This window comes from Ochotona curzoniae, unplaced genomic scaffold, assembly GCF_017591425.1.
Source record: "Ochotona curzoniae isolate NIBS_2020 unplaced genomic scaffold, NIBS_Ocur_1.0 contig_78, whole genome shotgun sequence".
Classification (NCBI taxonomy): domain Eukaryota; kingdom Metazoa; phylum Chordata; class Mammalia; order Lagomorpha; family Ochotonidae; genus Ochotona; species Ochotona curzoniae.
Window position 1 is genome coordinate 3,550,854 of NW_024466559.1, and position 27,968 is coordinate 3,578,821.

General features: G+C 51.7%; 1 protein-coding gene and 1 non-coding gene across 18 annotated transcripts in view; both read right to left on the reverse strand.

Moving 5' to 3' along the window:
- PARD3 (par-3 family cell polarity regulator) overlaps window positions 1–27,968 on the reverse strand; it is a 465,250-nt gene that overhangs the window by 392,716 nt on the left and 44,566 nt on the right. For all 17 annotated transcript variants that reach the window (XM_040992587.1, XM_040992588.1, XM_040992586.1 and 14 more), the window contains exon 2: window positions 1,832–1,933. In XM_040992587.1, coding sequence (XP_040848521.1) covers window positions 1,832–1,933 — 102 coding nt within the window. The remainder of the gene's footprint in view (window positions 1–1,831; window positions 1,934–27,968) is intronic.
- On the reverse strand, window positions 27,487–27,624 carry LOC121164485. The gene has a single exon (XR_005885104.1). It is a non-coding gene; the product is annotated as a small nucleolar RNA SNORA58 (small nucleolar RNA).

Consider the following 27,968-nt stretch of genomic DNA (forward strand, 5'->3'; position numbering starts at 1 on the left):
GAGCACGGGGACACAGTACCCAGCTACACAGGAGGTCACCTCACAGGAGCACAGGGGCTGGACACAGGGCCATCACTCACACTCACACACACACAGCACCCAGCTACGCAGGAGGCCACCTCGCAGGAGCACGGGGGCTGGACATGGTCCATCACACACACACACACACACACACCCAGCTACGCAGGAGGCCACCTCACAGGAGCAAGGGACACAGCACCCAGCTACGCAGGAGGCCACCTCGCAGGAGCACGGGGGCTGCACATGGGGCCACCACACACATACACAGCACCCAGCTACACAGGAGGCTGCCCACATGACACACAAGGCTACAAATGCCCAGGTGTAAAGCTCCACAAAGTGCTCACAGCAGGTGAAAAGCGTGCGCACTCTGTGTCCAGCAGTGTGTCAGACTAAAGCCCTAGAGCACCACAGCACTGCACACGCAGCTCCCACACGGATGATGCTCTTCACGCTGTTCTCCAACAAAGCACAAAGATGAAACCCTCAAGCAGGAATGAACTCTGGGTGACCAGGGGGAGCCACCTTCCTCAGGTTCACAGGGGCCTGTTCCGATCCTAACAAGCTGTGCCAGGCTCACTCAAGAGGATGGAGCAAAGATACCAACCAGCCAAAGCCAAAGCCAAGGAGCGGAACAGAGCGGGTTCAGATGGTGATGGACGGGCAGATGCACTAGCACCTATGACCCCAGAACACAGGTGCAAAAAGGAACCTGCAGCCAAATCACACACTTACGGCACGGTCCATGTGCAGGGCAGAAAAGTGTCCACCAAGCTCCCAGCAAAGCCCAAAAAGGAGACATGGCCCCACCCGGAAAAGAAAAATGAACTTGCAGCACAGCGACACAGTGTCTGACCCACAGCAGCTACTGAGGGTGAGCTCCACCTGGGCAGATGTGGGAACCTGGGGGTGCGCTGGGGGCCCACAACCCTGAATCTGCACCATGTCTGGTTACCTGGGGATTGCAAGGAAGCAACTCAGAGATCAGCCAGATGTGAGGTGGGAACACTGCCTTTGTGAGGACCCCAGCAGCACAGAAGCCCTAACAGCTGCACTCACCGGGCTCCGGGTGGACGGCAGAACGAGAGGGCAACCCGCCTCACCATCCCCCAGCCTCACAAGGCAGCCCTCCTGAGGCATAACAGGCCCAAGCCTGTCCATCAGGGTCCTCAGCGTGCGGTGACCTAACCGCACATGCCCAAAAGTTACTCTCCCAAGCACAGGCAATCCTGGACATTCGTGCAGCTCCCTTTAGGAGACACTCTTCCCCGACTCCTTCATGCCCAGGCAAACATCCTGCCCCAAGTTCTTAACACTGTGGGTAGTCCTTCCCCGTCTGGAAGCGGGGGCATGAGGGGCTGGCACAGAGCAGGTCATACAATGGCTCTGGGAGTTACAGCAGGCATGTAGACAGCATCAAAACCACAGCCTGGACATGACGTTCCTGGGTGACAGGTGGCCTGCACCCCTTGCTCCTCACAGTGCATGGCCCAAGCAGTTGCTGGGATCAGAACCCGGACACCCCATTCCCTTCACCCCAACTACCTCTGTGGAAGCACAGAGAACACAGCGGGGGTCGGGGTCTCCAGGCATCAGGAAAGCTGTTCGACTACAGCAAACGGTCGGTGACAGGCAGACCTCTTGGGTGTGCCCAGTTTGCAAAAGCCGCAGTTTCAGAAAATCTTTAGCCGTTGGCTGATAAGTTACTGGGCAGGAAGATCTTTGGAAAACAAGAGAGCCAAGGATCCCAAAGCCCATCCCTGCGCAGCTCTGGAGCACAACCAGAACAGCCTGTGAGAGGAGCACTCACCCTGTCCTTGTCGTCCGCGACATCACAGAGCACGTCGTCCAGGTCCAGGATCCCCCCGTCTCCATGCTCCAAGCGGTGCACCTGTATCCAGTAGTTTGGATCCTGCAGAAAAGAACAGAAACAGCCAATACAGCAAAACCATATCACATGACCGAAATCCCAGACAGCTCCCAGGCGTGCCCTCTGCTTTATCACGCAGACTCCCGCACACTTTGCTTCCACCCAAATGCTGATCGGAAATGACGGCAGAGATGGCAGAAAGCGGCAACCCTAATTTCTCAGAAGTGTATCCTTCTTCCCACAACACACGTGGTGAAACCCAAATTAATCCCCTCAACGCAACCTATAGAAACATTCCAAGAAGCAAGGAAGGATCCCTGCATCCTGAAACACTCACATTGGTGCTCACCTGCACACAACAGGCTTCACACCCTCAGGACCAGTGATGAAGGAGAGCCATGCAGACCCAGAACGCTAAACGGCAGATGTGACAGGCATCCTAAAATATCCTAACAGAAACAGGTGCCAAGCCACCCACATGGGGATGCCCACATCCCAGAATCACAGTGCCTGCATTCAAGTCCCAGCTACAACACACTTCCAATCCAGCCTTCTGCTAATGCACACGCTGGAAGAGAGAAGATGATGGCCCAAGCACATGGATTCCTGCCACCTACATGGGAGGCCTGGATGGAGTTCCAGGCTTGTGACCGAAGCCTCATCTGGCCCCAGCTGTTGTGGAATTCGAGGAGAGTGAACATGTGGATGGAAGCTCTCGGTCACGCTCTCATGCTTATTTTCTCTTTTTCTCTCTTTAAAATAAACGCATCTTTGGCTAAATGTTCAAAACACACCAAAATTCACAGTGGGGCCTGCTGGAAAGTGTTGCAGAGAGGGTCTTAACAGCGAGTGTTACAATGTGTTTCCAACTGATTTGGGGCAGGCAGGAACACAGAAGATACTAAGCTTCCACAGTCATCCTCCACCATGGACCAACCAAGACATGTGTACTGGCCATGAGTGGCTTCAACAGCTCAATTTCAGTACCACTCCACACTGCCAACCCAGACAGTGGTGGCCCAGTGCAATTTGTTCCAGAAGGAAAGGCTGGAAAACAGGAGGCAGCAGCCCAGCAAGTGATCAAGGGCACCGGCCATGCCCTGACCAAGCCCCAGTCATAGTCCCCGGGGAAACCACATTCCCTAACAGCTTTCCACCTGGACCTGCCGCCAGCTTGCTCATCCATGAAGGCTGCAAGGAAGCGGTCCCTACAGGAAACACAGCACAGCAAACAGCCCAGGCCTTGAGTCTCAAGTTCCTGTTACCGTGAAGACACCACCATGGGCAACCCCGGGCCGTCCTGCACCCCATGCAGCTGGACTTCTGTGGAAGAAATGAACCGTCCATAGCAGCATGTACATACACAGGCTCTCAGGCTTGCTCAAGTACAGGCACACATTGGTGCAATGCACACACAGTCATGCAACACACACACACACACACACACACACACACACTCAAAACACATACACACTCTGAGAACCAGGCACACAGACTAGCTGAGAAGGGAAGGGTGAGGACCACGTGCACATCCCATCACCCCTTTTAGGAAGCCCGATTAGATCTCAAGCGGTGTTTCTCGCTTCTCGTGTTGTACTGTGTAACCCGTGAGCACGAAGGGGACACAGGGAAGGCGGATAGGGCCACCTGCTCTGGAAGCCAGCACACAGGCGGCAGGCCTGAGAAGGGGAACCCCAGGACTCCTGGGGGGATTCTAGGCTGAAAATGGGAACAAATGAATGTCTAGACACGGAATATGGACTGAGCCAGTCATCTGCTCTCTGCAAGCCCATCTTGCTGCTGGCGGGGCCACGACACCCAGGAGAGAGACAGGACCAGGCTGAGCAGAGGGACAGCTGTGAACAGCGGGGAACAGCAAGCCTGGCTGCTGTACTGCCCTGTTAAGTTTGAAGTCAGGGCGGTTCCCGAGTGATTCTTACTACCCCAGAAACCAGAACCAAAGTCCCAATGATTGAAGATAAACCAAAAATAAACAAGGACTGGGAATAGATAGCCACACACGGCACCAACAGAAGCTGCCATGAAGATTCCCTGAGCAAGTGGTGTCTATAAACAGCAGGACTGTCTCTGGATACAGAAGCAGAAGGGAATTCTGACTCTAGGAGCAGCACAGAGCAGGACAGGGTGGCAAGCGAGAGGCAGCTGGCACGTCTTCTTGGTCAGGCATGGGGCCAGAAATAGCAGCCTCGCTGGGGTAGGGGTATGCGACAGCAGCCACAAAGAGTGAGAGGAGAGGGATGGTGGAGGCGGGAGAGGATGCAGTCCCCAGCAACCCCCGGTACATCTCGGAGGAAGCAGCACCCCTTGCAGGCAGGTGCTGCATGTGCACATTTTCTTAAAAAGCTGAAATTCAGACATGTGACTGCTCAATAAAATGAGAAAAAAATCCACCAGCTACAATCCTCTTAGTCATAAATTTATTTAAGCCAAAAATCAAAGCATTTTAAATCCATGTTCTAGAAGTTGTTAGTTTGTTGTCTTTTTTTTTTTTTTAATCAATCGCAGGCATCTCCAGAGAGCTCCAATGTGTGTGCCATTATTTTGGCTGATGCAATCAGGCCTTTTAATAGGGACAGATGCACAGGATTCAAGTCTGCGGTGGTAATTTCTCACGTGACACGAGTCTTGGGGTGTGTTGTCACTCAGGGAAGGTGTGGGTGATCAGATGTCTCAACAGCCACATCACACTCAAGGCAGGACTCCTCAAACAGCAGACCTGCTGCCTTCTGTTTTGCAGGAGGCAACAAGGAACCAAGTCCGATGAAGTCAACTCCCTGGCATGTTGCTTTCCTGTCATCAGAAAGTCACCCCACTCACGAGGCTAACCTAGTTCTTCCATGACCTCTGAGGCCAAATACACCCACACGGGTGGTGCCCCTGCCTCACCCACTGCAGGAACAGCCCAGACACCAGGGCTGGCTTGGAGTGGAGCAATACAGGAATGAGACCACAGTGGCCATCTTCCACATTGCATCATGAGGTCCTATGGCCCTCAAAGCCCATCTGTTCACATTTCTGGGATTGGGTGGGTGGTCTAGAGCCAACTCAGAGCCAGCCTGAGTTACTCACCACAGATCATAACCAACCAAAACTGCCAAGATGATTTGCAGCCAGAGCCAGGAAGATACAGCCAGGCAAGCAGCAGCCTCGCCTCTCAGCTACTGCCCAGGGCACAAGGCAGGGCCATAACAGCAGTTCTTTAAAAAGATTCCTTTATTTTTAGAAAAGAAAACTTACAGAGAGAATTAGCAAGACAGAAAGACCTTCCATCCACTGGTTCACTCCCCAAATGGCCACAACGGTTGGGGTTGGGTCAAGCCAAAGTCAGGAGCCAGGAGCTCTTCTTTCAGGTTTTGCACATGAGTGCAGTGGTGCAAGTACTTGGGCCTTCTGTTGCTTTCCCAGGTGCATTAGCAGGGAGCAGAATCGGAAGGGGATTATCTGGAACTCGAACCAATGCCCATTTGGGATGCCAGTGCCACAGGAAGAAGCTTAACTTCCTACACTGGCCCCCCAAAACACTCCCCTATGTATGCCATCAGCAACTCTCATCTTGTCAGTGACTGAGAGCAAGGGCAAGCCGCCTGTGAGAACTGGCAGTCACTCCAACTCAGGCAGAAGTCCCCTGGGCCCAGCAAACCACCGGCAAGTGTGGGGATAAACTGAGTTTAGATCCAGTTCTTGAGGGAGTTGGGAGTCTGAAACACTCCAGGCTGCTGGCTTTCGGTATTTTGTTTTTTTAAAGACCGATTTCCATTGGAAAGGCAGATTTACAGAGAAAAGGAGAGACAGCCACAAAGTTCTTCCATGTACTGAATCACTCCCAAAATAGCTGCAACAGCTGAAGCCAATCAGGAGCCTGGAGCTTCTTCCGGGTCTCCCACATGGGAGCAGAAGCCCAAGGCTTTGGGCCATCCTCTACTGCTTCCCAGGCCACAAGCAGGGAGCTGCATGAAGTGGAGCAGCCAGGATACAAACTGGCACCCATATGGGATACCAGCACTTAAAGTAGAAGATTAGTCAATTATGCCATTTCAAGCCTTTCTTCTATGTGTTAATCTTGGGCCCCAAAACTCACAGGGTTAACGGCTTCTTAAAATGACATGGGCAACGGAATCCTTAAAAATATCTAGCAGACACATATACACAGACATGTCTGTCCCCTGAGGAAAAAACGCAAATTTGGAACTCACAGACACTCTACAGAAATTAACCCTAATAAAGAACTCAATGTTTTCACAATGCTTTAAAGGATAAACTCAGTGATTTTCGTATGTGGACAGACACTAGCCAACATGTATGGAACACAGCAGAGGTTTGAAATACACAACACAGAACAGGGAGCCAGCTGCATAAGCAATGGGCAAAAAGGGGCTCAGATCCAACACCAGCATCCAGCTCCTTGCTAAGGGCCTGGGAAAGGCGTCAGAAGATGGCCTGTGTTTCTGGCCCCTACCACCCACATGGAAGACCTGGATGAAGCTCCTGGCTCCAGTCTGGCCCAGTCCTAACCAGTGTGGCCATCTGGAGGGTGACCCAGCAGGTGGAAAGCTGCTACTGTGTCTGTCTTCCCTCTGTAACTCTGACTTTCAAATACATCTGGTTTTCTCAGACAACTGAGCATACCCATCAAGAAGAACACCACACAGCAGCTCAAATGTGGTTCACCGAAAGCTAAGATGGCATTATACGCACTTCGGCTCAAAGAGGAGACACAGACACACAGTGCTGGACTATGGATAGGCAGTGCCGGCCTGCTCTCCAGCTCCCTACACCACACACATGCAACCTTCCACTGTGACCACCTTGGAGAACTCGGCAACACACTTCTTCCCCTCCCTGAGATGATTCCCTCACTTCTATGCTCTCACCATCCCTCCAGCCCTGAGCTGCCTCCTGCAATAAGCCAAGAGTCCACAAAATGTCCCTTAATGCCACTGGCGTCTGCTTTCATCACACTGTTCTCTATGGCATCAAGCCCACTCCCAAGCCTACCTGGGCTGCCTGGTCGTCTGTGGACCTTCAATAATCCTGCTGGCTGACAAACCCGGTGCACCTGACATGGGTCTGAGACGCATGAGGTGCGTGGTCCACATGAATTAACTCTCAATGCTCTGTTGGCGATCTGCACTCCTCTAACACCTTCTCCCCAAATCTCAATGAGTCCCTGCCACTGTCCCCGTACCCAGGCCCCGAGACATGCATGGATGGAGACCATGCACCTTCCCCATCAGGGCCTCTTTCTGTGCATGTGCTGTTTGTTTTACCCCAGGGAAGATCCCAAGGGCACGAGCCTCCCCCTTCAGTTCTTCTTTAGCTCAGAACAAAGAACAGTGTATCATCTAAGTGTGCACTGGGAAAAAAACAGTATCTGTGTTTTGGATCAACGGAAGACTTCACCCAAGGCTCCTCAGAGAGAACTATCTACACACCCAGGTTCCAGCTTCCCTGGCTCCAAGGAAAAGCCAGGGACAAGCCATCCCCACACCTTGCCTCCACCCTTCAGCCCCTGTGTGCCAGCGCACGGGCTCCTCCATGGCAGCATGTAGGACGTGCCTTTTCCCACAATGAGACGGAATGCAGGTGGCTGAGGGAATTAGTTCCTTCTCCTGCACAAGTGAGTTCACAGCTGGATAAACCTGCTCCAACTCACAGGCAGCAAGGATGAGAGGGAAGCTCCCGGCCACCCTCCCTGAGGAGGCGGCAAGCACCCTACCTGGGCACAACCGGATGCACTGATGAGAGGTGTGGCAGAGGACACACGACATGGACACACCCACGAGTCCACAACTCCACGGACCCACTGGACACCCCGCCCCAGCCTCACGAACTCTGCTGTCTCCCCAGAGACTGCTCTGTGCCTCAGTCTCACATACAGTCACAGAGCACTTTGTAACAGCCCTGGAGCCACAGGAAGACAATGGTCCCAAGCCTCCTGTTATCTCCATTTCACAGCTGAGAAGACCGAGGACCACGGAGTAAAAGGAGGCTGAGCTCCCCTGTGCCTCTGACCTGGTAATCATGCTGTGTCCTGCCTCCTTTGGGGGTAGGGGGTAGTAGGAGGAGGCCAACAAGTGGACAAAGGGGAAAAATTTGGAAAGGAAGAATTAAAACAATAACCAAAGGAAAAAACATTTGGGCGGGGGAGGGTGTGTAGATACCCAGTAGGTAGTATACTTGACAAGTTTCAATAGGTAACTTGAAGGAAAGTCCCTCTCCTCGAACAGAAGACTTAAGGAAGAAAGACTTAACAGGCATTCCTGGTGACTACACTGCGGTATAGCTACCACTTGTAACGCCAGTTCCCCATATGAATACTGGGTTCATGTCCTGGCTGCTCTACTTCCTATCCAGCTCCCTGCTAAAGCACCAGAAAAGCAACAGATGATGGCCCAAGTGCCCAGGGCCTAGCACTTACACGGGAGACCTGAAAGAAGCTCCTGGACTCAACCTGCTCCAGCCCTGACCATTACGGTCATCTCAAGGAGTGAACAAGCAGCTGGTAGGTCTGTCTCTCCCTCTGTCTCTCTTTACAAAGACAAGGAAAGAAAGAATTTTCATCTACCGGTTTTCTCCCCAAACGGCAGCAATGTCCACAGCCTGAGCTGAACCGAAGCTGAGAGCCAGGAGCTTTTCCTGGCTGTCCCCTGCTGGACGCATGGGTCCAAGCACTTGGTCCATCCTCTGCTGCTTTCCCAGACCACAAGCAGGGAGCTGGATGGGAAGTGGAGCAGCTGGCACGTGAACCAGCATGCTTATAGGATCCTGGTGCTAGTCAGGCAAGGATTTAGCCACTGGACCATCACGCTGGGCCCCCACAATATATCTATTAAAAAAAAAAAGTACTCAAGCCAGGCATGTACCGGGCAGGCCTGGACTCAAAGCTTGGGGGAGAGGGAGGGGAGGAGTGTGAATCCATAAACATAAAATAGGAAAGACTGTATGCAAAGAACACTAAGATGCCGACTGAAATGCCCACGGTCCATATTCAAGTGCCTAGTTCAAGTCCCAACTATGCCACTGCCCATTCAACTAACTGCTAATGCTCACCCTGGGTGGCAGCATGGGGATGGCTCAAAGAGATGGGCCCCTGCCACCCAAGTGGGAGACCTGGACAGAGTTCTTGACTCCCAGGCTTGAGGAAATCAACCAGCCAATGGTTCTCCTCTCCCTCACCTTCAAGCAGGATCAGAGGTCCCTGCTGTAGCTGGCACCAGCCCCCAGCTGCTGCCTGAAACCAAAAGAAACGTTCCTGGTCCAGAATCAGCCCTCACAGAAAACACCCTGAATCCTTAGGGGTGAACAAACATAAGCTCACTCTAAGCCTAAAAAAGCTCCCTCCTAGCACCTACTCAAAACCCAGCCCCTAGGCCCTACGAGGTAGCCTAGTGGCTCAAGTCTCACCTTGAGCACACCAGGATCCCATACCGGCACCGGTTCTAATCCCAGCAGCCCCGCTTCCCATCCAGCTCCCTCCTTGTGGCCTGGGAAAGCAGTCAACGATGGCCGAAAACCTTGGGACCCTGCACCCACGTGGGAGGCCCGGAAGAAGCTCTGGGCTCCTGGCTTCGGATTGGCTCAGCTCTGTATATCTGCGCTTTTTACATGACCTCCTGAAGACAACCCTCTGCCATTACAGAAAACTAAGATGATCTCCACAGCCCAGGTGACACCAATGATCCCAAACCAGAAGACATTGTCCTCAAAGGAGTCCGGGAGGCAAGAAGGGCAAGGAGGAGGGCAGGAAGGAGGGAAGTGGAGAGTGAGGGAGGAAAGAGGAAGGAAGGAGGAAAAGGGAGGAGAAAAGGGGGAAATAAAGGAAGGAAGGGAGAAAGGAGGGAGGAGGAGAGGGATGAGGAAGCAGAAGAGAAAGGAGGGAAGAAGGGGAAGGGAAGGAGAGAGGTGGCGAGGAAGAGAGGGAGAGGAGAGAAAAGAAGGAAAAGGGAGGGGCAGAGGGAGGGAGAGAAGGGAAGGGAAAGAAAGAGAAGGGGTTAGGGAAGGGGGAATCATGGAATGGAGCAGGGCTCTGGCACCCACCTGGGATCTCTCCTCAGGACGCCTGGGCAGACAGCTGTCCAGCTGTACCCTGTGTCCCCAGCACTCACACCCAGCACACGCCGTGGCACACACCGGCAAGCGGGTTAGGGCTCCGCAGCACCACATCCTCAGGGCAGCATGGACTCCAGAGAGCGGCGCTCAGAGCAAGGCACAACCACAGCCACCCAGCAGGTGCAGGAGGTGTCACGACCTGCTGCCCCAGGGAGGTGGGGCTCGCCGTCTCTGCCTTGGCTGCTCCTGCCCTAATCGGTCAAGGGAGGGACCGGAGATGGTATCTTCCAGAGGCCTGCCTGCCTCTGCGGGCAAGGAGCAGGTCTCAAAAATGACATCTGGCACGAGTCAAGCACACCGCAAGGCCACATCTCGAAGTCAGAGTCACTGGAACTCCACTGCCTAAGGACACTATGGCTACCGTCTCATTCACGAAGACTGCTTTCAAGGGCTAACCAATGGTAAAATCATAAATCCCAGAATGAAATACACCTCCATGCCTCTAGTCCAATATGCACAGCTGGTATTGAACCAGGCACAGCCACTACCCTGCCACAACCTCCAGTGTAACATAACAAATAAGGATTCTCTTGGGCCCCATGCCTTGGCCGAGTGGCTAAAGTCCTTGCCTTGTATGCACCAGGATCCCATATGGATGTCGGTTCTAATCCCGACAGACCCACTTCTCATCTAGCTCCCTGCCTGTGGCCTGGGAAAGCAGTCGAGGACGGCCCAAAGCTTTGGGACCCTGCACCCGCATGGGTACCCAGAAGAGGATCTGGCCTTGTGGCTTTGGATCGGCGCAGCATGGGCCGTCGAGGTCACTTGGGGAGTGAATCATCAGACAGAAGATATTTCCTTCTGTTTCTCCTCCTCTCTGTATATCTGACTTTGCAATAAAAATAAATAAATCTTAAAAAAAAAAAAACCAAATAGGGTCTCTCCTCAAGCACAGCTCCCACCCCTAAACACTCAGACAGGAGTTCCCCTTAACCCAGCCCTGTACTAATTGATATGCTTCAAAAACTGTGTAGCCACTTAGATTTTCCTAAAAGACTCAACAGTGTCCATTTGAAATAAGGAAACAACAAAGTTACAGCTCTGAAGTACCTTATGAAAAACACAAGAAGCAACTGCTGGACCCTGCACAGTAGCCTAGCAGCTAAAGTCCTCACCTAGCACAATCCAGGATACCATATGGGTGCCAGTTCTAATCCTAGCAGCCCCACTTCCCATCCAGCTCTCTGTGACCTGGGAAAGCAGTCAACGAATGCCCAAAGCCTTGGGACCCTGCACCTTCATGGGAGACCTAGAGGAGGCTCCTGGCTCCGGATTGATGCAACTGTGGCCACTGCAGCCAGTTGGGGAGTGAATCAACAGACAGAAGATCTTCTTTCTGTCTCTCTTCCTCTCTGTATATCTGACTTTCCAGTAAAGAAAAATAATAATAAAATAAATCTTTTTTTAAAAAAGCAACTGCTACATATTCATTTCATGTAGTTTCTTTATTCCTCAAATGCATAGCTATCAAGAGTTTCCCCTTGGAACCAGTGGTGTAGTGTAGTGGGTAAAGCTGCTACCCTCAATGCAGGCATTCCACACGAGTGCTGGTTCAAGTCCCGACTACTCCACTGCTGACAGCCTGAGGAAGTTCTTGGGTCCCTGCAACCAGCTCCGGTCTCCTGGCTTCCTAGTAGCCCAGCTCAGGGCATCAAGGGTATTTGGGAAGCGAACCAGGGTATGAAAGTCTGTTCACCCCACCTGCCCTGTAACTCTACTTTTCAAATAAGTAAATAAAGCTGTAAAGAAATAAACATACCCCCTATGGGTTATGTGAAACTTGGCCGCCTGCATCTCCACCTGATTCGCAGTATTCTCAACAGAAAACCACACAAAGTGAAATACAATGTGACGTCAACGAGGAAGACCCCAGGAATCTGCAGGGCCGGACCTCCCCGGGATGTTTAGAAAGCAAACTTTCTGATTAAAATCCTGCATCTCTGCACAGCAGAGCAACAAATCAGAGCTCCGTGCAAACACTGGCAAAACAGAACCATGGAGCTGGTAATTAAAGTGTGAAACAGCAGACACGATAACATGATAACATGTTACAGCAGATGTATCCAAAGAGGGAGGAGCCAGACTGGGAGGTGAGGGAGCAGAGAGAGAGAGAGAGAGAGAGAAGCGAGCAAGCCAGGGCAGGTAGTGCAGGAACCCAGCCCAGGTGACCAGGACGCAACATGGATGAGTCCTGCGATCCCTGAGCAAGCCACAGAGCAGGCAATAAATGACAGCAGAGCAAGGGCTCTGACACTGAGTGAGTCACCTCCTCTTTGTGGGCACGGGTGGCCTTGGGAGAGGGAAGCAAGGGGGCTGGGCGATCTCCCAGGTTCCTACATGGCTTTGATGAAGCTTTATAACCCACCAAAGCCAAAAACACTCCAGGCAGCTTTGACTTCTAATTAGCAGTCCAAGAACCACTCCGAGCAACGTCATCTGGCCTTTATTAAAAACAGTCCTGCCAAAGCAGAACCAGCAAACCAGCGCTGTGCATATGCATTCTGTGGCTCAGGGCTCTCAGTCACGAACTCCACAGACGGCGGACAACCTCAGCTGTCTCCTAGCCCCCTGCAGGAGCCGCACCACGGCCACACTCCGGGAGACAGAGCAGCCACACCGGTGGGAGAACATCCGCAAGGAGTCTACATGCCCTCTTTCCCACTGACATGGTGAGGCCAGACGAGGCAGGAGCCTTTCATCTCTGATGGGGGCATCACAAAGCACCATGGGAGCAGCCAGGGAAGAATGCCTGGCTCCACAGGTGCACAACCTGGAGCAGTGAGGGCATGATGGGGAGCCAGAGACCTTCCTGAACACCTTGCACTCAACCAGGCACACAGCCAGAACTACAAGTCTCCTTTCAGTGCCGCCACCCCCCTCTCTCAGACCACACTTTTCAAAAGGGTTGTTTGGGAACCAGCGTCATGGCATAGCACGTAAAGCCACAACCTGCAATGCCACCATCCCATATGCACTCCGGTTTGAGACCCAGATGCTCCACCGTGAACTCACTGCGCTGCTAAAAATTTGCCTGCAAAAACAGCAGCAGAGTGCTCAAATGCGTGGACCCCTGCACCCACATGAGACCTGGATGGAGTCCTTGGCTCCTGACTTTGGCCTGGCCCAGAGCCAAGGGGAATGAACCAGCAGATGGAAGACTGCTGTGTTTCAAATAAATATTTGATTAGCTTAAGGCTGCAGCCCTGTCTCCTTCTCTCTAGCCTTTCCTGGCTAACCTCTCATCCCTGGCACATGTTTACCAGCTCCCGACAACACTGCCTATTGTAGACTTTCCTGTTTACCCAGGACTGAAGCACAGAGCAAGCCCACAAGACCCAACAAGGCCAACAGGGAACTAGCCCAGCAAGTGGGGCCGTGCACACACGTGTTCCTGAGGGAACAGGACAAGCACCACCTGTCCAACCTGCTCAACGACGCCATGCTACACAGGAACCTGGCCCGCAGGGGCTGCCGACCTGAAGGCTTCTGGATCTCCAGTGTTGTTCATTCGGGAATATTTGCATGCACCTCACGGCCCATCTTGGAGACAGGACTGGAGTCGCAGCACAAGGACCATATTATACAGTATTCTGTGTGTCTGCATTTCTCCTGAGACACGTGGCTGGGGGCCAGATGTGGACTTCTCCACTGGTGATTTCAGGTCAGCATTTCGGATCTTGGGGTCAGGCTTTGTAAACCTCCGACCAGGTCCCTCTGTCCTCCTCTCCAGTCACTGCAATGCCTTTCCAGCTAACTTGAACTTATACAATGAAGGTAGGCTTTAAGTTCAAGATGTGTATGCTTCAATTTTTTTAAGATTTATTCATTCTTTTCTTATTTCAAAGGCAAGAGTACAGAAAGCGAAGGAGAGACATGTGCGAGGTGAGGCGCAATGGCTGGCGGGGGTGCGGGGGGTGGGCGGGATCAATCTTCCATCCACTGGTTCATTATCCAGATAGCCACAACAATCAGAGGGGAGCCAGTCCAGAAACAAGAGCCCAGAGCTTCTTCCTAGGCTTCCATGTGGGTGCAGGATCCCAAGCACTTGGGCCACCCTCCACTGCATTCCCAGGTACATTAGCAGGGAGCAGGACTGCAAGTGGAACAGTCAGAATTGAAGCCGGTGCCCACATGGAATGCTGGTGCCACAATGCTGGCCCCGTTGTGCAAGCTTCTGCTATTACTGCTGAGCACTGAATACTGCAAGTATGACGCACTGAGCAGCAAACAAGGCATCCAGAAACAGAACCCACTGGCTCCCAGGGCCGGCCTGCAGTTTGGCCAAGACTCCTTGGTTTGTTCCCTTCCTGCCCTGTCCTGCTATCACCGAGCACTCCATTCAAAACCTATCTTCACCAAGTTGGAAACATGAACAGGATTGCCATAGGAACTTCAGTCCTGGCCAACACTAGCAACCAGTGCCTTGTACAGGCAAATAAAAGAAGTAAGCATGACTGACGCTCATCTCCTTATTTTTCTGACTCGGCAACAACCTGCTCTGGAAATCATGCTGTGAGGAACCAGGTCCAGATTTCTTCCAAACTCACTGTTACACAAGGGCCCCACAGCAAAAGAGACACTCCAAAGTCCACGAAAACATTCACCCCAACATAAAATCAAACAAATTCCCTTCAATGACTGTCACTGTCACGTAAGGAAAAGCTATGCGGAACTAAGACAAACACTTTCCAGGCTAATTAGAAGGGACACTTCATAGCATTCTGGGTTGCAGCGGGGCCAGCCAGCGCCATGGCATACCAACTTAAGCCTCTGCCTGAAGCACCGGCATTTTCATGTGTGCCAGCTTGAATCTTGCTGATTCACTTCCACTCAAGCTCCATACCAATGTGAAAAGCAGTGAGGATGGTCCAAGTGCTTGGGCCTCTGAATCCACATAACCAACCAGACAAAACTCCTGATTTCCAACTGGCCCAGCTCCAGCCACCGTGAGGTGAACCAACAGTCAGAAGATCTCTGTCTCCTATTCACAATAATAAAAACAGCTTTAAAAAAGAAGAAATTCATACTGCAATGGAGCCAGGAAAGCAACAGTAAGAGGTCAGTGGTCAGTTCATTCTAAATCCACCCCCAATATTCAGTGACCCTGGTAAAAAGTCAACCTCTGGGCGGAAAAAAAAAAAATCACGAGGTCAGAAACTGCCTTTCTGCACCCCACAGCTCGAATGAACAGCAGCAACGTGAAGAAATCCACTGGCACAGGCGAGACTGCATCACAACAATCGCAGAATCCTGAGGCTCCAAGCAAGCCACTTTTGCCTTCTTCCCTAGGCCTCCATCCGGCTTGGAAAAGGGACAACTGTGGGCCAGCCAGGATGCAAAACACACCATGAGAAAAGAAGAAAGAGAGGCCAGCGGGTCAGGAATGCAGATGAGGACAGGCAGGAAACAGGAGCCCAGGTGTTCAAAAGGGGACTAACTCTGTCCTCCAGGAATGCCACACAGCTACCAGATGAGCTTAGCAACCATGGGCAGTCCTGAAGCCATGGCAGCTGCATCCCAGCCCCCAGGATGCACCAGCAGATGCCAGCCATGGGCATCTCCTGCTGTTGTCAGCTGTCTAGCTTCCACTGACCAGGACACAGCTGGGGAAGCAGGCAGCCAGGACAGCTGGTGAGAGCTGCAGCCGACAGCAGGAGGAAGAGACGCAACTCAAGCACCAGGCATCGCTACTGCTGGGTCCTAGGGAAAACTTGGCACTTGGGAGATGCAGGGCGGGAGGGTGGGCGAGAGGGTGGGATTCATGAGAGCGAGCAATCAACCAGGTTTTAGCAGAGCAAGATCCTGGTTCATCACTCTCCCACCACCATCGCCCCTGCTGCAATGTCTGTTGACCAAGCAGCCCGGCTGAAATCTCCGGCTCAATGATGCTTCTACCCATGACAGTGACAGGGAGCAGCCAGGGAGCTACTGCATCCTACAGATGTCTACAAGTTGGTACATGGCCTTGAGGCCGACCCAACATGAACAGAGTTGCCCTATCCCTGAAAAGGGCAGCCTGCCTGCCCCAGGAAACTTCCAGCATGTTCTCCAAATGCCACAGGTGGCCTCAATCCCAAAACCATCCAATTCCCTGCCCTTGGCTCCTTCCTGCAGGCGGAAGGTGGATCCCAGGACTACTTCTGTCACTGCTGGTCAGAACAGAAGCCGCCAGCAGAGGGCATGCCCCAGACAAGCAGCCTCCACAACAGGGAAAAATATTTAGTGCAGGGACACTTCCACCAGAAGCTGAGTAGAAACAGGTGCTGCAGCTCAGTATCCCACATCCCACTACCTGGGTTCAAGTCCCACCTCCCCCTTCCAACCCAGCTGCCCACAACACAGCAGGTGATGCACTGAGTCCTGGACCCCTGCAGCTCACAGGAGAGACCCAGAGTTTCCTGCTCCTGGCTCCAGCCTGGTCCAGAGCTGGCTGCTGCATACCTTTGAACCAGGGAACGAACCAGTGAATGAAAGATCTCCCTATTTCTACCTGTTCCTCTACCTTTCAAACAAATGAAAATAACAAGGACTTAAAAAAAAAAAAAATGAAGAGCCAGCATTATAGCTCTATCGACTAACTATCCGCCTACAAGCACCAACATCCCATAGGGGCACCAGTTCATGTCCCAACTGCTAAACTTCCCATCCAGCTCCCTACTGGTGACATGGGAGAGCAATAGAGGATGGCCCAAAGCTTTAGGACCCTGCACCCATGTGGGAGACCCAGAAGAAACTCCTAACCTCTAGCTTCAGGTTGGCTCAGCTCCAGACAATGGGGAGTGAACCAGCAGATGGAAGATCTTTCTGTCTCTCCTTCTCTCTGTATATCTGCCTTTCTGATTAAAAAAAAAAAAAAATCTTATGGAAAAAAAAGTGAGGTAAACTCAAGTACTCCTGAGAAGACACACAGGAAATCTCAGGTTGCTCCACCGTTTAAATACTATTCTAGGAAACACTATTTTTATAGTAACAAAAAAAAAAAAAAATCAGTACAAAGCAGTTGGAAACTACAAGGTGACCTACAAGTTCCGCCTTGCATGGGATGGATTTTGACAGTGGCCATTCTAAGATGCTTGGCTGAACACCCGCCCTCGCAATCAATAGTCCCTGGCCTACAGTTCTCACAGTCGACACTTCTTCAAGCTCAAACTCTCCCAAAGTGCTAGAAATCCTCAGATCTGCTAATGACCCTCTAAACAACCTAAAGAAGGAAATCATATGCAATAAGCTTGCTTGTTCCTAAGCGTGAAGAAACACAAAAAGCCCAATGATCATAAGACACAATGTATGCACACATGCACACACATGTGCATACCATCAAGTTGGCCAAGTTCATGAACCACCCAGGAATAAGAAAATCGAGTACTCCCCCATACACATGCACAATCATTCTATGTCTACTAAAAACACTGGGGACCAGGACAGTGACACATCACGGTAATCCTCCACCTGCGATGCCGACATCCCATATGGGAGCCGTCTTGTCCTGGCTGCTCCACTTCCAACCCAGCTCCCTGCTTATGGTCTGGGAAACCAGTGGAAGACAGCCCAGGATCTTGGGACCCTGTATCCACATGAGAGACTTGGAAGAAGCTCCTGGTTCCCGGCTCTGGCTGTTGCAGTCATTTGAGGGGAGAAATGGCAGAGGCAAGATCTGTCTCTCTTCCTCTCTTTCTCTGCATGTGAAGTGGTTTGGCTTTTCTCTCTACTGCAATGCTGTGTCATCAACTCCTTGGATCCAGCAGCACAGGGCTAGGCTGTGGGGTGAGGTGGCTTCCCTGTGTGTCATCAGTGACCACATGGGCACCCTGAGAAGCCCTGTCCATCCCCTGGTTGGTGCAGCATGATTCCAAGAGCAGAGATGAGCAGAAATGCCAAGGCTGGGAAAACCAGTTCCCCAAGCCCCTGGGCTTTTGCCATGCTGCAGAACAATGATGGCTGAGCATCTCCTTGCCTCATTCTCCTCATCTGAGGAGTGGGTGGAACACGTATCCCTAACCGATGGAGTGCAACTCCAGCTGCTCAGAAAGCATTCATCGTCGTTATTGGATGACCCAGGGTCTTCCCACAATAGCCACAAATAAAGTCCATTCTCATCTCCTGGCCTCACACACGCTGTAAAGTCCACTCTGGGTGGGTCAGGAACACCCAGCATCCATCTATCTCACAGGAGTGACCAAGGTCTCTCCATCCTGGCTGGTCAAGGCACCTGGAGCTTGAACTAACAAACTGGCCAACCAGGCCAGAACACCCTGCAGAAAAAGGGGTTTTCCAAAGGTGGCCAGGCACCGCCATCTCCAGAATAGATTTGGGGGGAGTTCTCTCAGCTTCAAGGGTAACCGATCAACACATTACGCATCCCTGCCAAACCCAGCTTCCTCAGCCACACCTCACATGGAGCTCACAGCAAACACTGCTGCAGTAACCCCACAGTGGCATCTCCAGCCTCCTCACCTTTCCTCGAACACCCTCTACCTCCTGACAGCTTTTCTACAAACCAGGAGCCAGCTCCTGCCTCTGCTGTGCCAGCAGCCAGCCGCCAGCCAGTACGGTGGGCTGCTCCACAAAAGCTTTCCTGAGCCCAGCTTCCCAATGGGAGTATAGGGAGCAGATGGAAGGGGCGAGTGTAAATTACAGCTAAGCAGCAGCTGCCCAGGACTGCAGAAGCGTGGGCTGGTTCCTACCAGTCCCCCAACACACACACACACACACACACCCTCCCTCTCTGAAGTCGGCTGCAGTCTCTGCTGCCTTCTCTCCAGGCTCCGATGGCACACCCATCCTTGCAGGTAAAGCAAGCCTGCCAGGACCCCAGAGTCAAAAGAGGGCACAGACCCCTGAAACGGGGAAGACACAGGACCAACAGCCTCGCTCTCTGCACAAGGTCTGAGCTGAGCAGTGAGAGGCGGGGGGTGTGTATTTGTTTTTAATCAAGGAACCATCCAAGTTTACATGCTTGGTGATTTGTGGGCACCTTGAAGCATTCTAAGATCTTTCTGCCGCAGGCTTTTTCCTCTTTCGATTGCTACAATGCACACAGTTACAGAAACGAAATACACCCACCCACACAGGCCCCCTCCTGACACTCCTCAGCTGGAGAACGCAAGAGACTTCCCTGAATTTCCAGTGACTGCGATAAAAACACTTGACCTCCACCACACGTGTGCACACACCCACAGACATATGCACATGCACACACACATTCCATCCCATCCCTCTAGCCACAGTTACCACCGCGTCCCGGGCACAGTCCACCTGACCCCTGACAAGGGACACTCGACAGGAACCCTCGAGATGCCCCTGAGACTCGGACATGAAAATCAAGTCCACTCAGCACTGTGAGTCTCAGGGGGCACTATGACAGCTGAGCATGTGAAAAGAAACACACTCAGTAATTTTCCTTTGCTCTCCTCCAAGAACAGATCAGCATGGACAAGGCAGCTATCAGGAGACACTGTCCAATCCAGCCCTTGCTATAGCAGAGGTCTGGCGCAGGTTTAAGCCGCCACTCGGGGAACAGGCATTGTGGTACAGGCATCCATCCACCCAGGAAGGCCAGCTAGACACCTGCTCCAGGCCTGGCTTCCCACCGAGACCCGTGGGAAAGCAGAGTGTGGCAGAGCTCACTCGAGCGCTTGCATTCTCTCCTTTCTCTGTCTGGCACTCGAATGAATCGTTCATTTTATCGTCTTATTTTTATTTGGGTTCTCAAATATTTGACAAAAATACACACCAGTGTTTCAAATACACATTAACAGAGCTCAGGAAACCTGCACATTCAACAGCAAAAACAAAAACAAAAATGGCAGAAGGCTTCTGACATTTCTAACCATGCTCACAAACGGGAAGAACTCTCCTGGCAACAGCTCAATGGGGTCTAGCATTACGGCATCGTGGGTTCAGCTGCCACCTGCAACGCCAACAATCTTGCCCAAATCGAGGCTGCTCCACTTCCAATCCAGATTCCTGGGAGAGCAAAGCAAATGCTCCATGGGCTTGGGTCCCTGCCATCCATGTGCAAGACCTAGAGAGTTCCAGACTGCCGGTTTTGACCTCGCTCAGCCCCAATGGTTGCATCCATTTGGGAAATGAACCACACAGGTTTCATGTAAATAAATTTAAAACACACACACACACACAATCCCAAACTACCTTAAACACTGAAGATGCTGAGTGTGGCCTCCTCTTAAACAGAATGGGGCCTGGCACAGTAGCATAGCAGCTAGAATCCTCGCACTGCACACACCAGGATCCCTTACGGGCACTGGTTCGTGTCCTGGAGGCCTCACTTCCCATACAATTCCCTGCTTGTGGCCTGAGAAAGCAGTCGAGGACGGCCCAAAGCCTTGGGACCCTGCACCTGCGTGGCTTCAGATCGGCGCAGATCCAGGCATTGCAGCCACTTGGGAAGCGTACCAGCAGACGGAAGATCTTCCTCTCCGTATATCTGACTTTCCAATAAAAATAAAACAAATCTTAGAAACAAAAAGACCAACAGAATGCTATAAGAATGAAACATTCTGGACGCCAAGTGTAACTTGGCCAAATCAGGGACCTCTAGCTCACAGCAGCTAGCCAGTTTATCAAGGAAGCGACTCCTCCAATTTCCCACTCAATGAAGAAGACACCACGAAAGAAACAACGCACAAACCAGCTAGGTTTTCTGATGAGCATCCTGCAGCCAGCACCCTGCCCAGTGATTCCTGGTGCTTCGCTGAAGCTGAGCCACATACCGCTGAGACAGGGGAAGCCTGCACGCACACAGAGGCAGCTGCCTCTGACATTCACTCCTGCCAAAGCCAAAGGCTACCGACGTGCTCAGGAGGCTGGGTTATGCAGCCACAGAGCCACACAGCAAGTCCACAGGCGTTCCACACCTTTTTCACATGGTGCACCTGCTTCTCAAGGTGCCCCGCCGTGGTCTGACTGTAGCTCTCCATCAGTGCAAGCCACACAGCTCTGGTCCCCAGACGAAAGAATTTCCCAGCTGCCAAGTTCTCACATGAGTCTCGACGCAGGTGCATTTTGCGGCTCCATCAAAGTAAGCACCATTTAGTTGCTTCCTGCTGCCGTCTTCTGTATGCTGGATCACGGTTTTTCTAATCCAAAAACCTCACTGAACCAGGTCCAGCACAGTAGCCTAGTCGCTAAATCCTTGCTGGGCATCCACTGGGATCCCATACGGGCACCAGTTCCTATCCCAGCTGCTCCACTTCCCATCCAGCTCCCTACTTGTGGCTTGGGAGAGCAGTAGAGGATGACCCAAAGCCTTGGGACCCTGCACCCACGTGGGAGACCTGAATGAAGCTCCTTGCTTCAGATAAGCTCAGCTCTGGCCACTGCAGCCACTTGGGAAGTGAATCAATGGATAGAAGATCTTTCTATGTCTCCTTCTCTCTGGAAACCTGACTTTCCAATAAAAAAAAAAAAAATCTTAAAAAATAAATCATTTAACAATTATTTTAAAAGTCACTGAACTATAAAATCCCGACTCCCTGGCTTCCTTAGAGCAGACCTGAGCCATCAGCAGCTATGCAGAGGCCAGTTCTGGGCAGTGGCCTGTGTGGCAGTGGCTTGATACCACAGCTACTCCCCTCCCCTCCTGCTCCCAGTGAAGGAACCTGGGACAGAGGCAGACAGTGGCCCCAGTGTTTGGACCCCTGCAACTACGTGAGATTTAGATGGAGCTCCTGGCTTCCACCTGGCCATGAGCTGGCTGTGACAGCCATCTGGGGAGGGAACTAGTCACTGTACCCACGCATTTCAAATACATAAGCCTTCGAAGAAATTTCCACCTCCCAACTCCCAGCCCCAATACTTTTTTTTTAACAGCATGTCGTCCAGATGGCTTACAAATATCTCCAATTTTTCTGAAGTTCAAACCAGAGGAAAAGCAAATACCATAATGAATGTGCAAATATTTACACAGAAATCAGCCTGCTAAAGGCAGGGAGATGCAAGCAGCGGGAAATGATTCCCCCGGCTCGTGCTCTCAGCTTCTCGGAACCAACAGGCTACACGTGGGGCAAGTCATGGCACTCTGCAATGCTAACTCTCACATAGGGTTATTTACAGAATTAATCACACCTATTCATCTTTCCTTCGGGGAGGAGGGGAAATTCAGAACAATCTTGCTTTCTCCTACAACAATCCATCTCCCCCAGCCCCACCCCACCCCACCCCACCCCTCGGCCACTGCAGGTCAGCAGTGCATGCAGGGCCCCCGATGCGATTCCACGAAAACTCTCCGCTCCGGAGCAACGGACCCAAACGGTGAGCAGAGCCGGAGCAGCCCGCAGCACACACAAGCAGACCTTTCCAACCAAGGCAGAGGCAGAAAGCCAGCAGGCACTGGAGGGTCCCCAGGAGCACACAGGGTCCTCTTCTCCCACCCCCCTGCCCAAACACCTCCGTAGTCTCTAGCAGTTGTGTATGCTGATTTTTAAGATGCCTGAACCACTCACCCCTGAGCCCTCCAGGAAAGTGATGCAACCTCTTCTCAACAATCCACCCTCGCGCAGCAGGACACACACTAAGGGAAGCACCCAGAGCCAGAAGAGGTCCCCAGCAAGACCCAGGCACCCATCCTCCCAGTTCGGGCCCCACGGTCCTCAGCTCTCCCTCTCTCCTGCCCTCTAGAGGAATCAGGTGGCACTGCAGGGCAGGGGCCAGGGCACAGAACTCCGATGGTGACCAGGAAACACGACCTTCCACTAACTGGACTTTGTCCTGTGTTCAGCACCCTGCACAAGCGTATGACCTAAGCCTGCATGTGTGACGCACAGGTCGCTTCCTGCCCTTACACAGACACGGGACGAGGGATTCTCTCAAAGACAAAATTTCAAGAGGATAAAGCATGCTCATTAACCACTAGTTGGCTGATATTTTAATGCAAACATCCTTCCTTTCTCTCACTAGAAAAATAATTACTAATTTTTTAAAAACCACAGGTGATGAATGTAAGAGCTTCTAGCAGGCACATGGAGTAATCAGACTCCTCAGTATAAACCCCTCTTCTATCAACACCGATGAAAGGAAGGAAAGCCATGCCCGCATACAGGCAAAAACAAGCCGCTTTCTTATCTCTTACACAAAAATGCGCCCCAGAAACAATCACATCTCCAAGGAGGAAAAAAAAAAGTGTAGCATATCAGCAAGCCTCATGGTCTCTGCAGTTGTGGAAAAAACAGCCTGCATTGCGGCATAGCGGATAAGCTACCACACAGGTCGCCAGCATCCCATGTCAAAACTGGTTCAAGTCCCAGCTGTTCCACTTCAGATCTAACTCCCTGCCTATCCACCTGAGAAAAACAGCAGGAAATGATCCAAATACCTGAGCCCCTGCCACCCATGTGGGAGAGCTGGATAGAGTTCCAGGCTATTACAGGAGTGAAGCTATTTGGGGAATGAAACAATGGACTGAGGAATCCCCCCCTCTCTTCCAAATGAATAATTCTTTTTGAAGAATCAACTGTAGAAACAAAAGCCAGTTAAGAATCGGAAGGTTACAACTTATTTCTCACGCAGAAAAATAAACACATTCTGAAATGACAGTCAGTATTACTCAACAGCCACAAGGCAACCGTGATACAGTATCAACTGAGTAATCTGCGAACACACCAGGATATCACACACCTGCCCAGCAAAACCCTCTGGTCCCCGGGTGAAGCTAGCAAGGGAGCTATGGGCACTTTAGAAACACAAGACACAAATTAACAACTGCAACTGTTGCATTACAACTGGCTTTCTCCTTGAGGGACCAGAGGGCTGTAGGGAACAAGTGAAACTCCTAGGAACCCCATACCACATACAGTCAAGATTTCATGGCATCATGTCGCTCTTCGAGTAGTTGAGCATTTGGGCCATCAGAGGTGAGACAGGTCCGCTTCAGCGAGCGGTTCAGGGCTCCAATGCGCAGTCCAGAAGTGCAGGCTTTCTGCACGTGGTGGTATATGCCATTCGAGGAAAGCTAAGTTCCAAACCAAAGAGCAGAGGTGTATTCGAAACATACGTCACAATGATAAATATCATTGTGAGAAACATACAATGACAGAAATAAGCCAAAAGAAAATGGGTAGAGGGGACGTTGGGTAAAAATGAGAAGGCTCCACATTCTGATGCTCAAACAGATAAAACAGACAACCTCGTCCTCACAAGAGATCCACCGACATTTCCGGCGGAGCTGCCATTCCCTCACACAACTGATGAGTGTTCTGAGCCGCTCATCAGAGAAATGGCTACAGCACTGAAGGCTCTGCCACCTGTGGAATGCATTTCTGCTTCATCTCTTTACGATCTCACTGATCCAGTCAACTGCAGGGTGACTCTCACTTTGATGTATCGGGGAGAGAGCAAGCGAGCTTTCTTGCCTGCGGCTTCACTCCCCCAAAAGCCCTCAAAGGCTGGTAGTGAATTCAGCTGAGGAGCCAGAAATTCAATCCATGGTTCTCCAACCACTTGAGCCACCCCTGCTGTGCCTACCAAGGGTCTGTATTGGCAGAAAGCTGAAGTCAGCCCTGGTACTGAACGCAGATACCTTAATGTGGATTGTTGGTACTTCACCCACTAGGCTCAGTTGTGGCATTAAGCCTGGGCTCTTTCCAAAAAGCAGAACACATTCACGTGGCTGTGACGGCACTACACCATTGCGCTTGTTGTTTATATCTTGCTGTGTCTGGTTTCTAAATTAAATCGTGAGCATGGATAGGCATGGGGCAAGGACGGGGGAAGCAGTCCTTTGTTATCCACACAGACTGGTCCCAAAGCAGCACTCCACACACTAAAACCCACGGCTGCCCAGGTACCCAACGGAAGAGGGTACAGTGTTTGCACAAGGCCTGCTCACAGACTCCTGTATCCTGAGTCAACTGCAGCCCACTCACAGTAACACCTACTGTAACACAAGTACAAGGAAGTTTATACCCTGCATTATTTAGGAATGACAAAGAAAAGTGTATGTATGTGTTTATAAGTGCAGATAAAGCTTTCCTTTTTTTAAAGAATTATTAACGTATTGGAAAGGTGGGATGACAGAGAGAAGTAGAAAAAGAAATAACCCATCTGCAAGTTCATATCCCAAACAATTACACAGCCAGGGCTGGGCCAGGCTTATGTCAGGAGCCTTGAAAATCCATTCGGGTTTCCCACACGTGTGCAGGGGGCCCAAGCACTTGGACCATCATACACTGCCTTCCCAGCCTTCAGAAAGAGTTGGGGAGACGGGGAAGGAGGGAGGGCGGACGGGTAGGAAGTCTCAAATGGTAGAAGCACAGTTCCCCAATCCACAGTAGGATCTTCGTTCCACCATCACAGTGACCCACACAGTTCCAGGAAGGGGCCTCTCACAAGAGCCTCAAGTTCAGACCCAATCCAGCTACTTCACTTCCCATCCAGCTGCACTGAGCAAGCAGCAGAGGATGGCCACTGCACCCAAGTGGGAAACTCAAGTGGAATCCGAGGCTCCTGGCCTCATCTTGGCCCTCCAAGCAGGGAACAGATATATGGCCCTTATGTCACTATCTTTCAAAGAAATAAACAGATGTTTCTGGAAGAAATACCAGTAAAAACTTATTTTGGGGGCCCAGCGCAATGGCTCGATGGCTAAATCCTCCCTTTGCTTGTGCCAGGAACCCATGTGGGCACCAGCTGGTGTCCCAGATGCTCCACTTCCCATCCAGCTCTCTGTTTGTGGACTGGGAAAGCAGTAGCGGATGACCAAAAGCCTTGGGACTGACCCTGCACCCACATGGGAGACCTGGAGGAACCTGCTGACTTCAAACCGGCTCAGCTCCGGCTACTGCAGCCACTTGAGGAATGAACCAACACATGGAAGATCTTTATCTCTCCTCTCTGTCAACCTGACTTTCCAATAAAAATAAATACATGTTGTTGTTGGTTTTTTTTTTTTAAGCTATTATTGAGCCCAGCACGATGGCGTAGTGGTTAAGGTCCTTGCCTTGCACACCCCGGAATCCCATGTGGGCGCCGGTTCTAGTCCCGGCGGCCCCGCTTCCCTTCCAGCTCTCTGCCTGTGGCCTGGGGAAGCAGTCGAGGACGGCCCAAGGCTTTGGGACCCTGCACCCGCGTGGGAGACCCGGAAGAGGCTCCTGGCTTCGGATCGGCATAGCATCAGCCGTTGTGCTCACTTGGGAAGTGAATCATCAGACGGAAGATCTTCCTCTCTGTCTCTCTTCTCTGTATATCCGCCTTTCCAATAAAAATAAATCTTTAAAAAAAAAGCTATCATTGAACTTTTGGGAGACACACAGGCAGGTTGGTAGCAGCACTTTTGGTCCCCTCATCCCCATCCCGTGACCACCCAGACCACCACAGCCCCTGGGTGACAACACCAAAATCTGTCAACAAGAAGGCGCAGCAGCAGCCCACGTGGCAGTGACAGGATTCCAAGGACTCAGCCCAGGGCGGGTCTGTTCCAGTGGCTGAGTCAAAGGCTGGTAAGCTCAAAGGTCTGCCACTGGACAATCTGCCTTTCGATTTCTAACAGAAACCAGAGTTTAGCCTGTGGTTGCACGTCAGGCAAGGCTGACAGATTTCCTACCCCCACACTCGGCCGAGAGCAGAAAGCTCGTGGTGAGGCAACGGGCAACACTAGTACGGTTCACCTGGGAACAGGTGTCACCCCGGGAGCAGAGGTAGCTCGGCTCAGAGCACAGTAGCTCACCTGCAAGTACTTGGTAGCACAGCTGTCTCACTTGAGACCAACAGTGTCTCACCTGGGATACAGGTGACTCACCTGAGAGCACAGGGGACGTCACCTGGACGCTGACCAAAACAAGTCCTGCCCACAAGCAGGACTCACCCAATCCTCCACATTTCCCATACACAATTGGCAAACGCACGCAATCTAAGAGACAGGATCTCTGGGACAGAAACAGGCTTTACACGGGGGATCAAGGGACCGTTTTAAGGCCCTCATGCCATCCCACCTTGCACCACATGAAGACGAAGCCATACACTACCATTTTGGAAGCAGAGACCAGGCACAGATTCTACCTACACAAAGAACTGGGACTTCTAGTCTCAAAAACAGGTAGACAGAAGTGGGCACCAGGGTCTGGCCAGGTCTTTGGAGCAGCACAAGTGGACTAAGATACTGGCATAGCAGCATATGCCCAGGCAAGGAGGAGGCAGGGACAGAAGCCTGGCCTAGGTTGAAGGAGCTCACACAGCATCCTGGGGCAAGGAACCCACAGGGCACAGGCTCAGTATGAAGGCAAAACCACGAGGGCAGGATGTGGGGCAGAAGCCGAGACCCTGCCCTTTATCCTAAGGGCTGGGGGCCTCTCCACACATGCTGAACTCAAGTGTGGTTCATTCAATTCTTTCCCTTTATTTAAATACTACGTTTCTCTCTCTCTCTCTTTTTAAACTAGAAAAGGGAAATAAAACAGGAAAGGTTCAATGGCATTCACCCTCAAGCATGAGATCGGAGGACGGGGAGAGAATCATGTCGGGAGTGTGGCAATTTACCCAGCTACTGATTCAGCTGGCTACAGCTGGCAGGAACTCCAAATTTACTCTTGCATACACTGTCCCCCCTGCCTGGCTATGAGCACAGTCAGACAAGGTCTACTGGTATGCCTTAAATGCAATTTTAATTGCCCTACATGACACCTGTACCTATGTGAAGGGAGATTCTTTTATCTGCTCAAGCGTATAGAAGCATCATGGGCCTGGGAAAGCTGGTACTAGACCCACCAAGTCACACAGAAAGATTTCTGGCTGATTTTATTTAGTCGAGAGGCAAACAACAAACTTAAGAGAGCCAGGACTGTCCCATGCAGGTGGCAGGAACTCAAGTACTTGAACCATCACAGCTGGTCTGCACTAGCAGGAAACTGGGACTGGAAGCCAGAACCAAGCACCAAAGCCAGATGCTTCCAGATGCAGGAAATGCTCTATCTGCATTCAGGAAGCAGGGAAATGA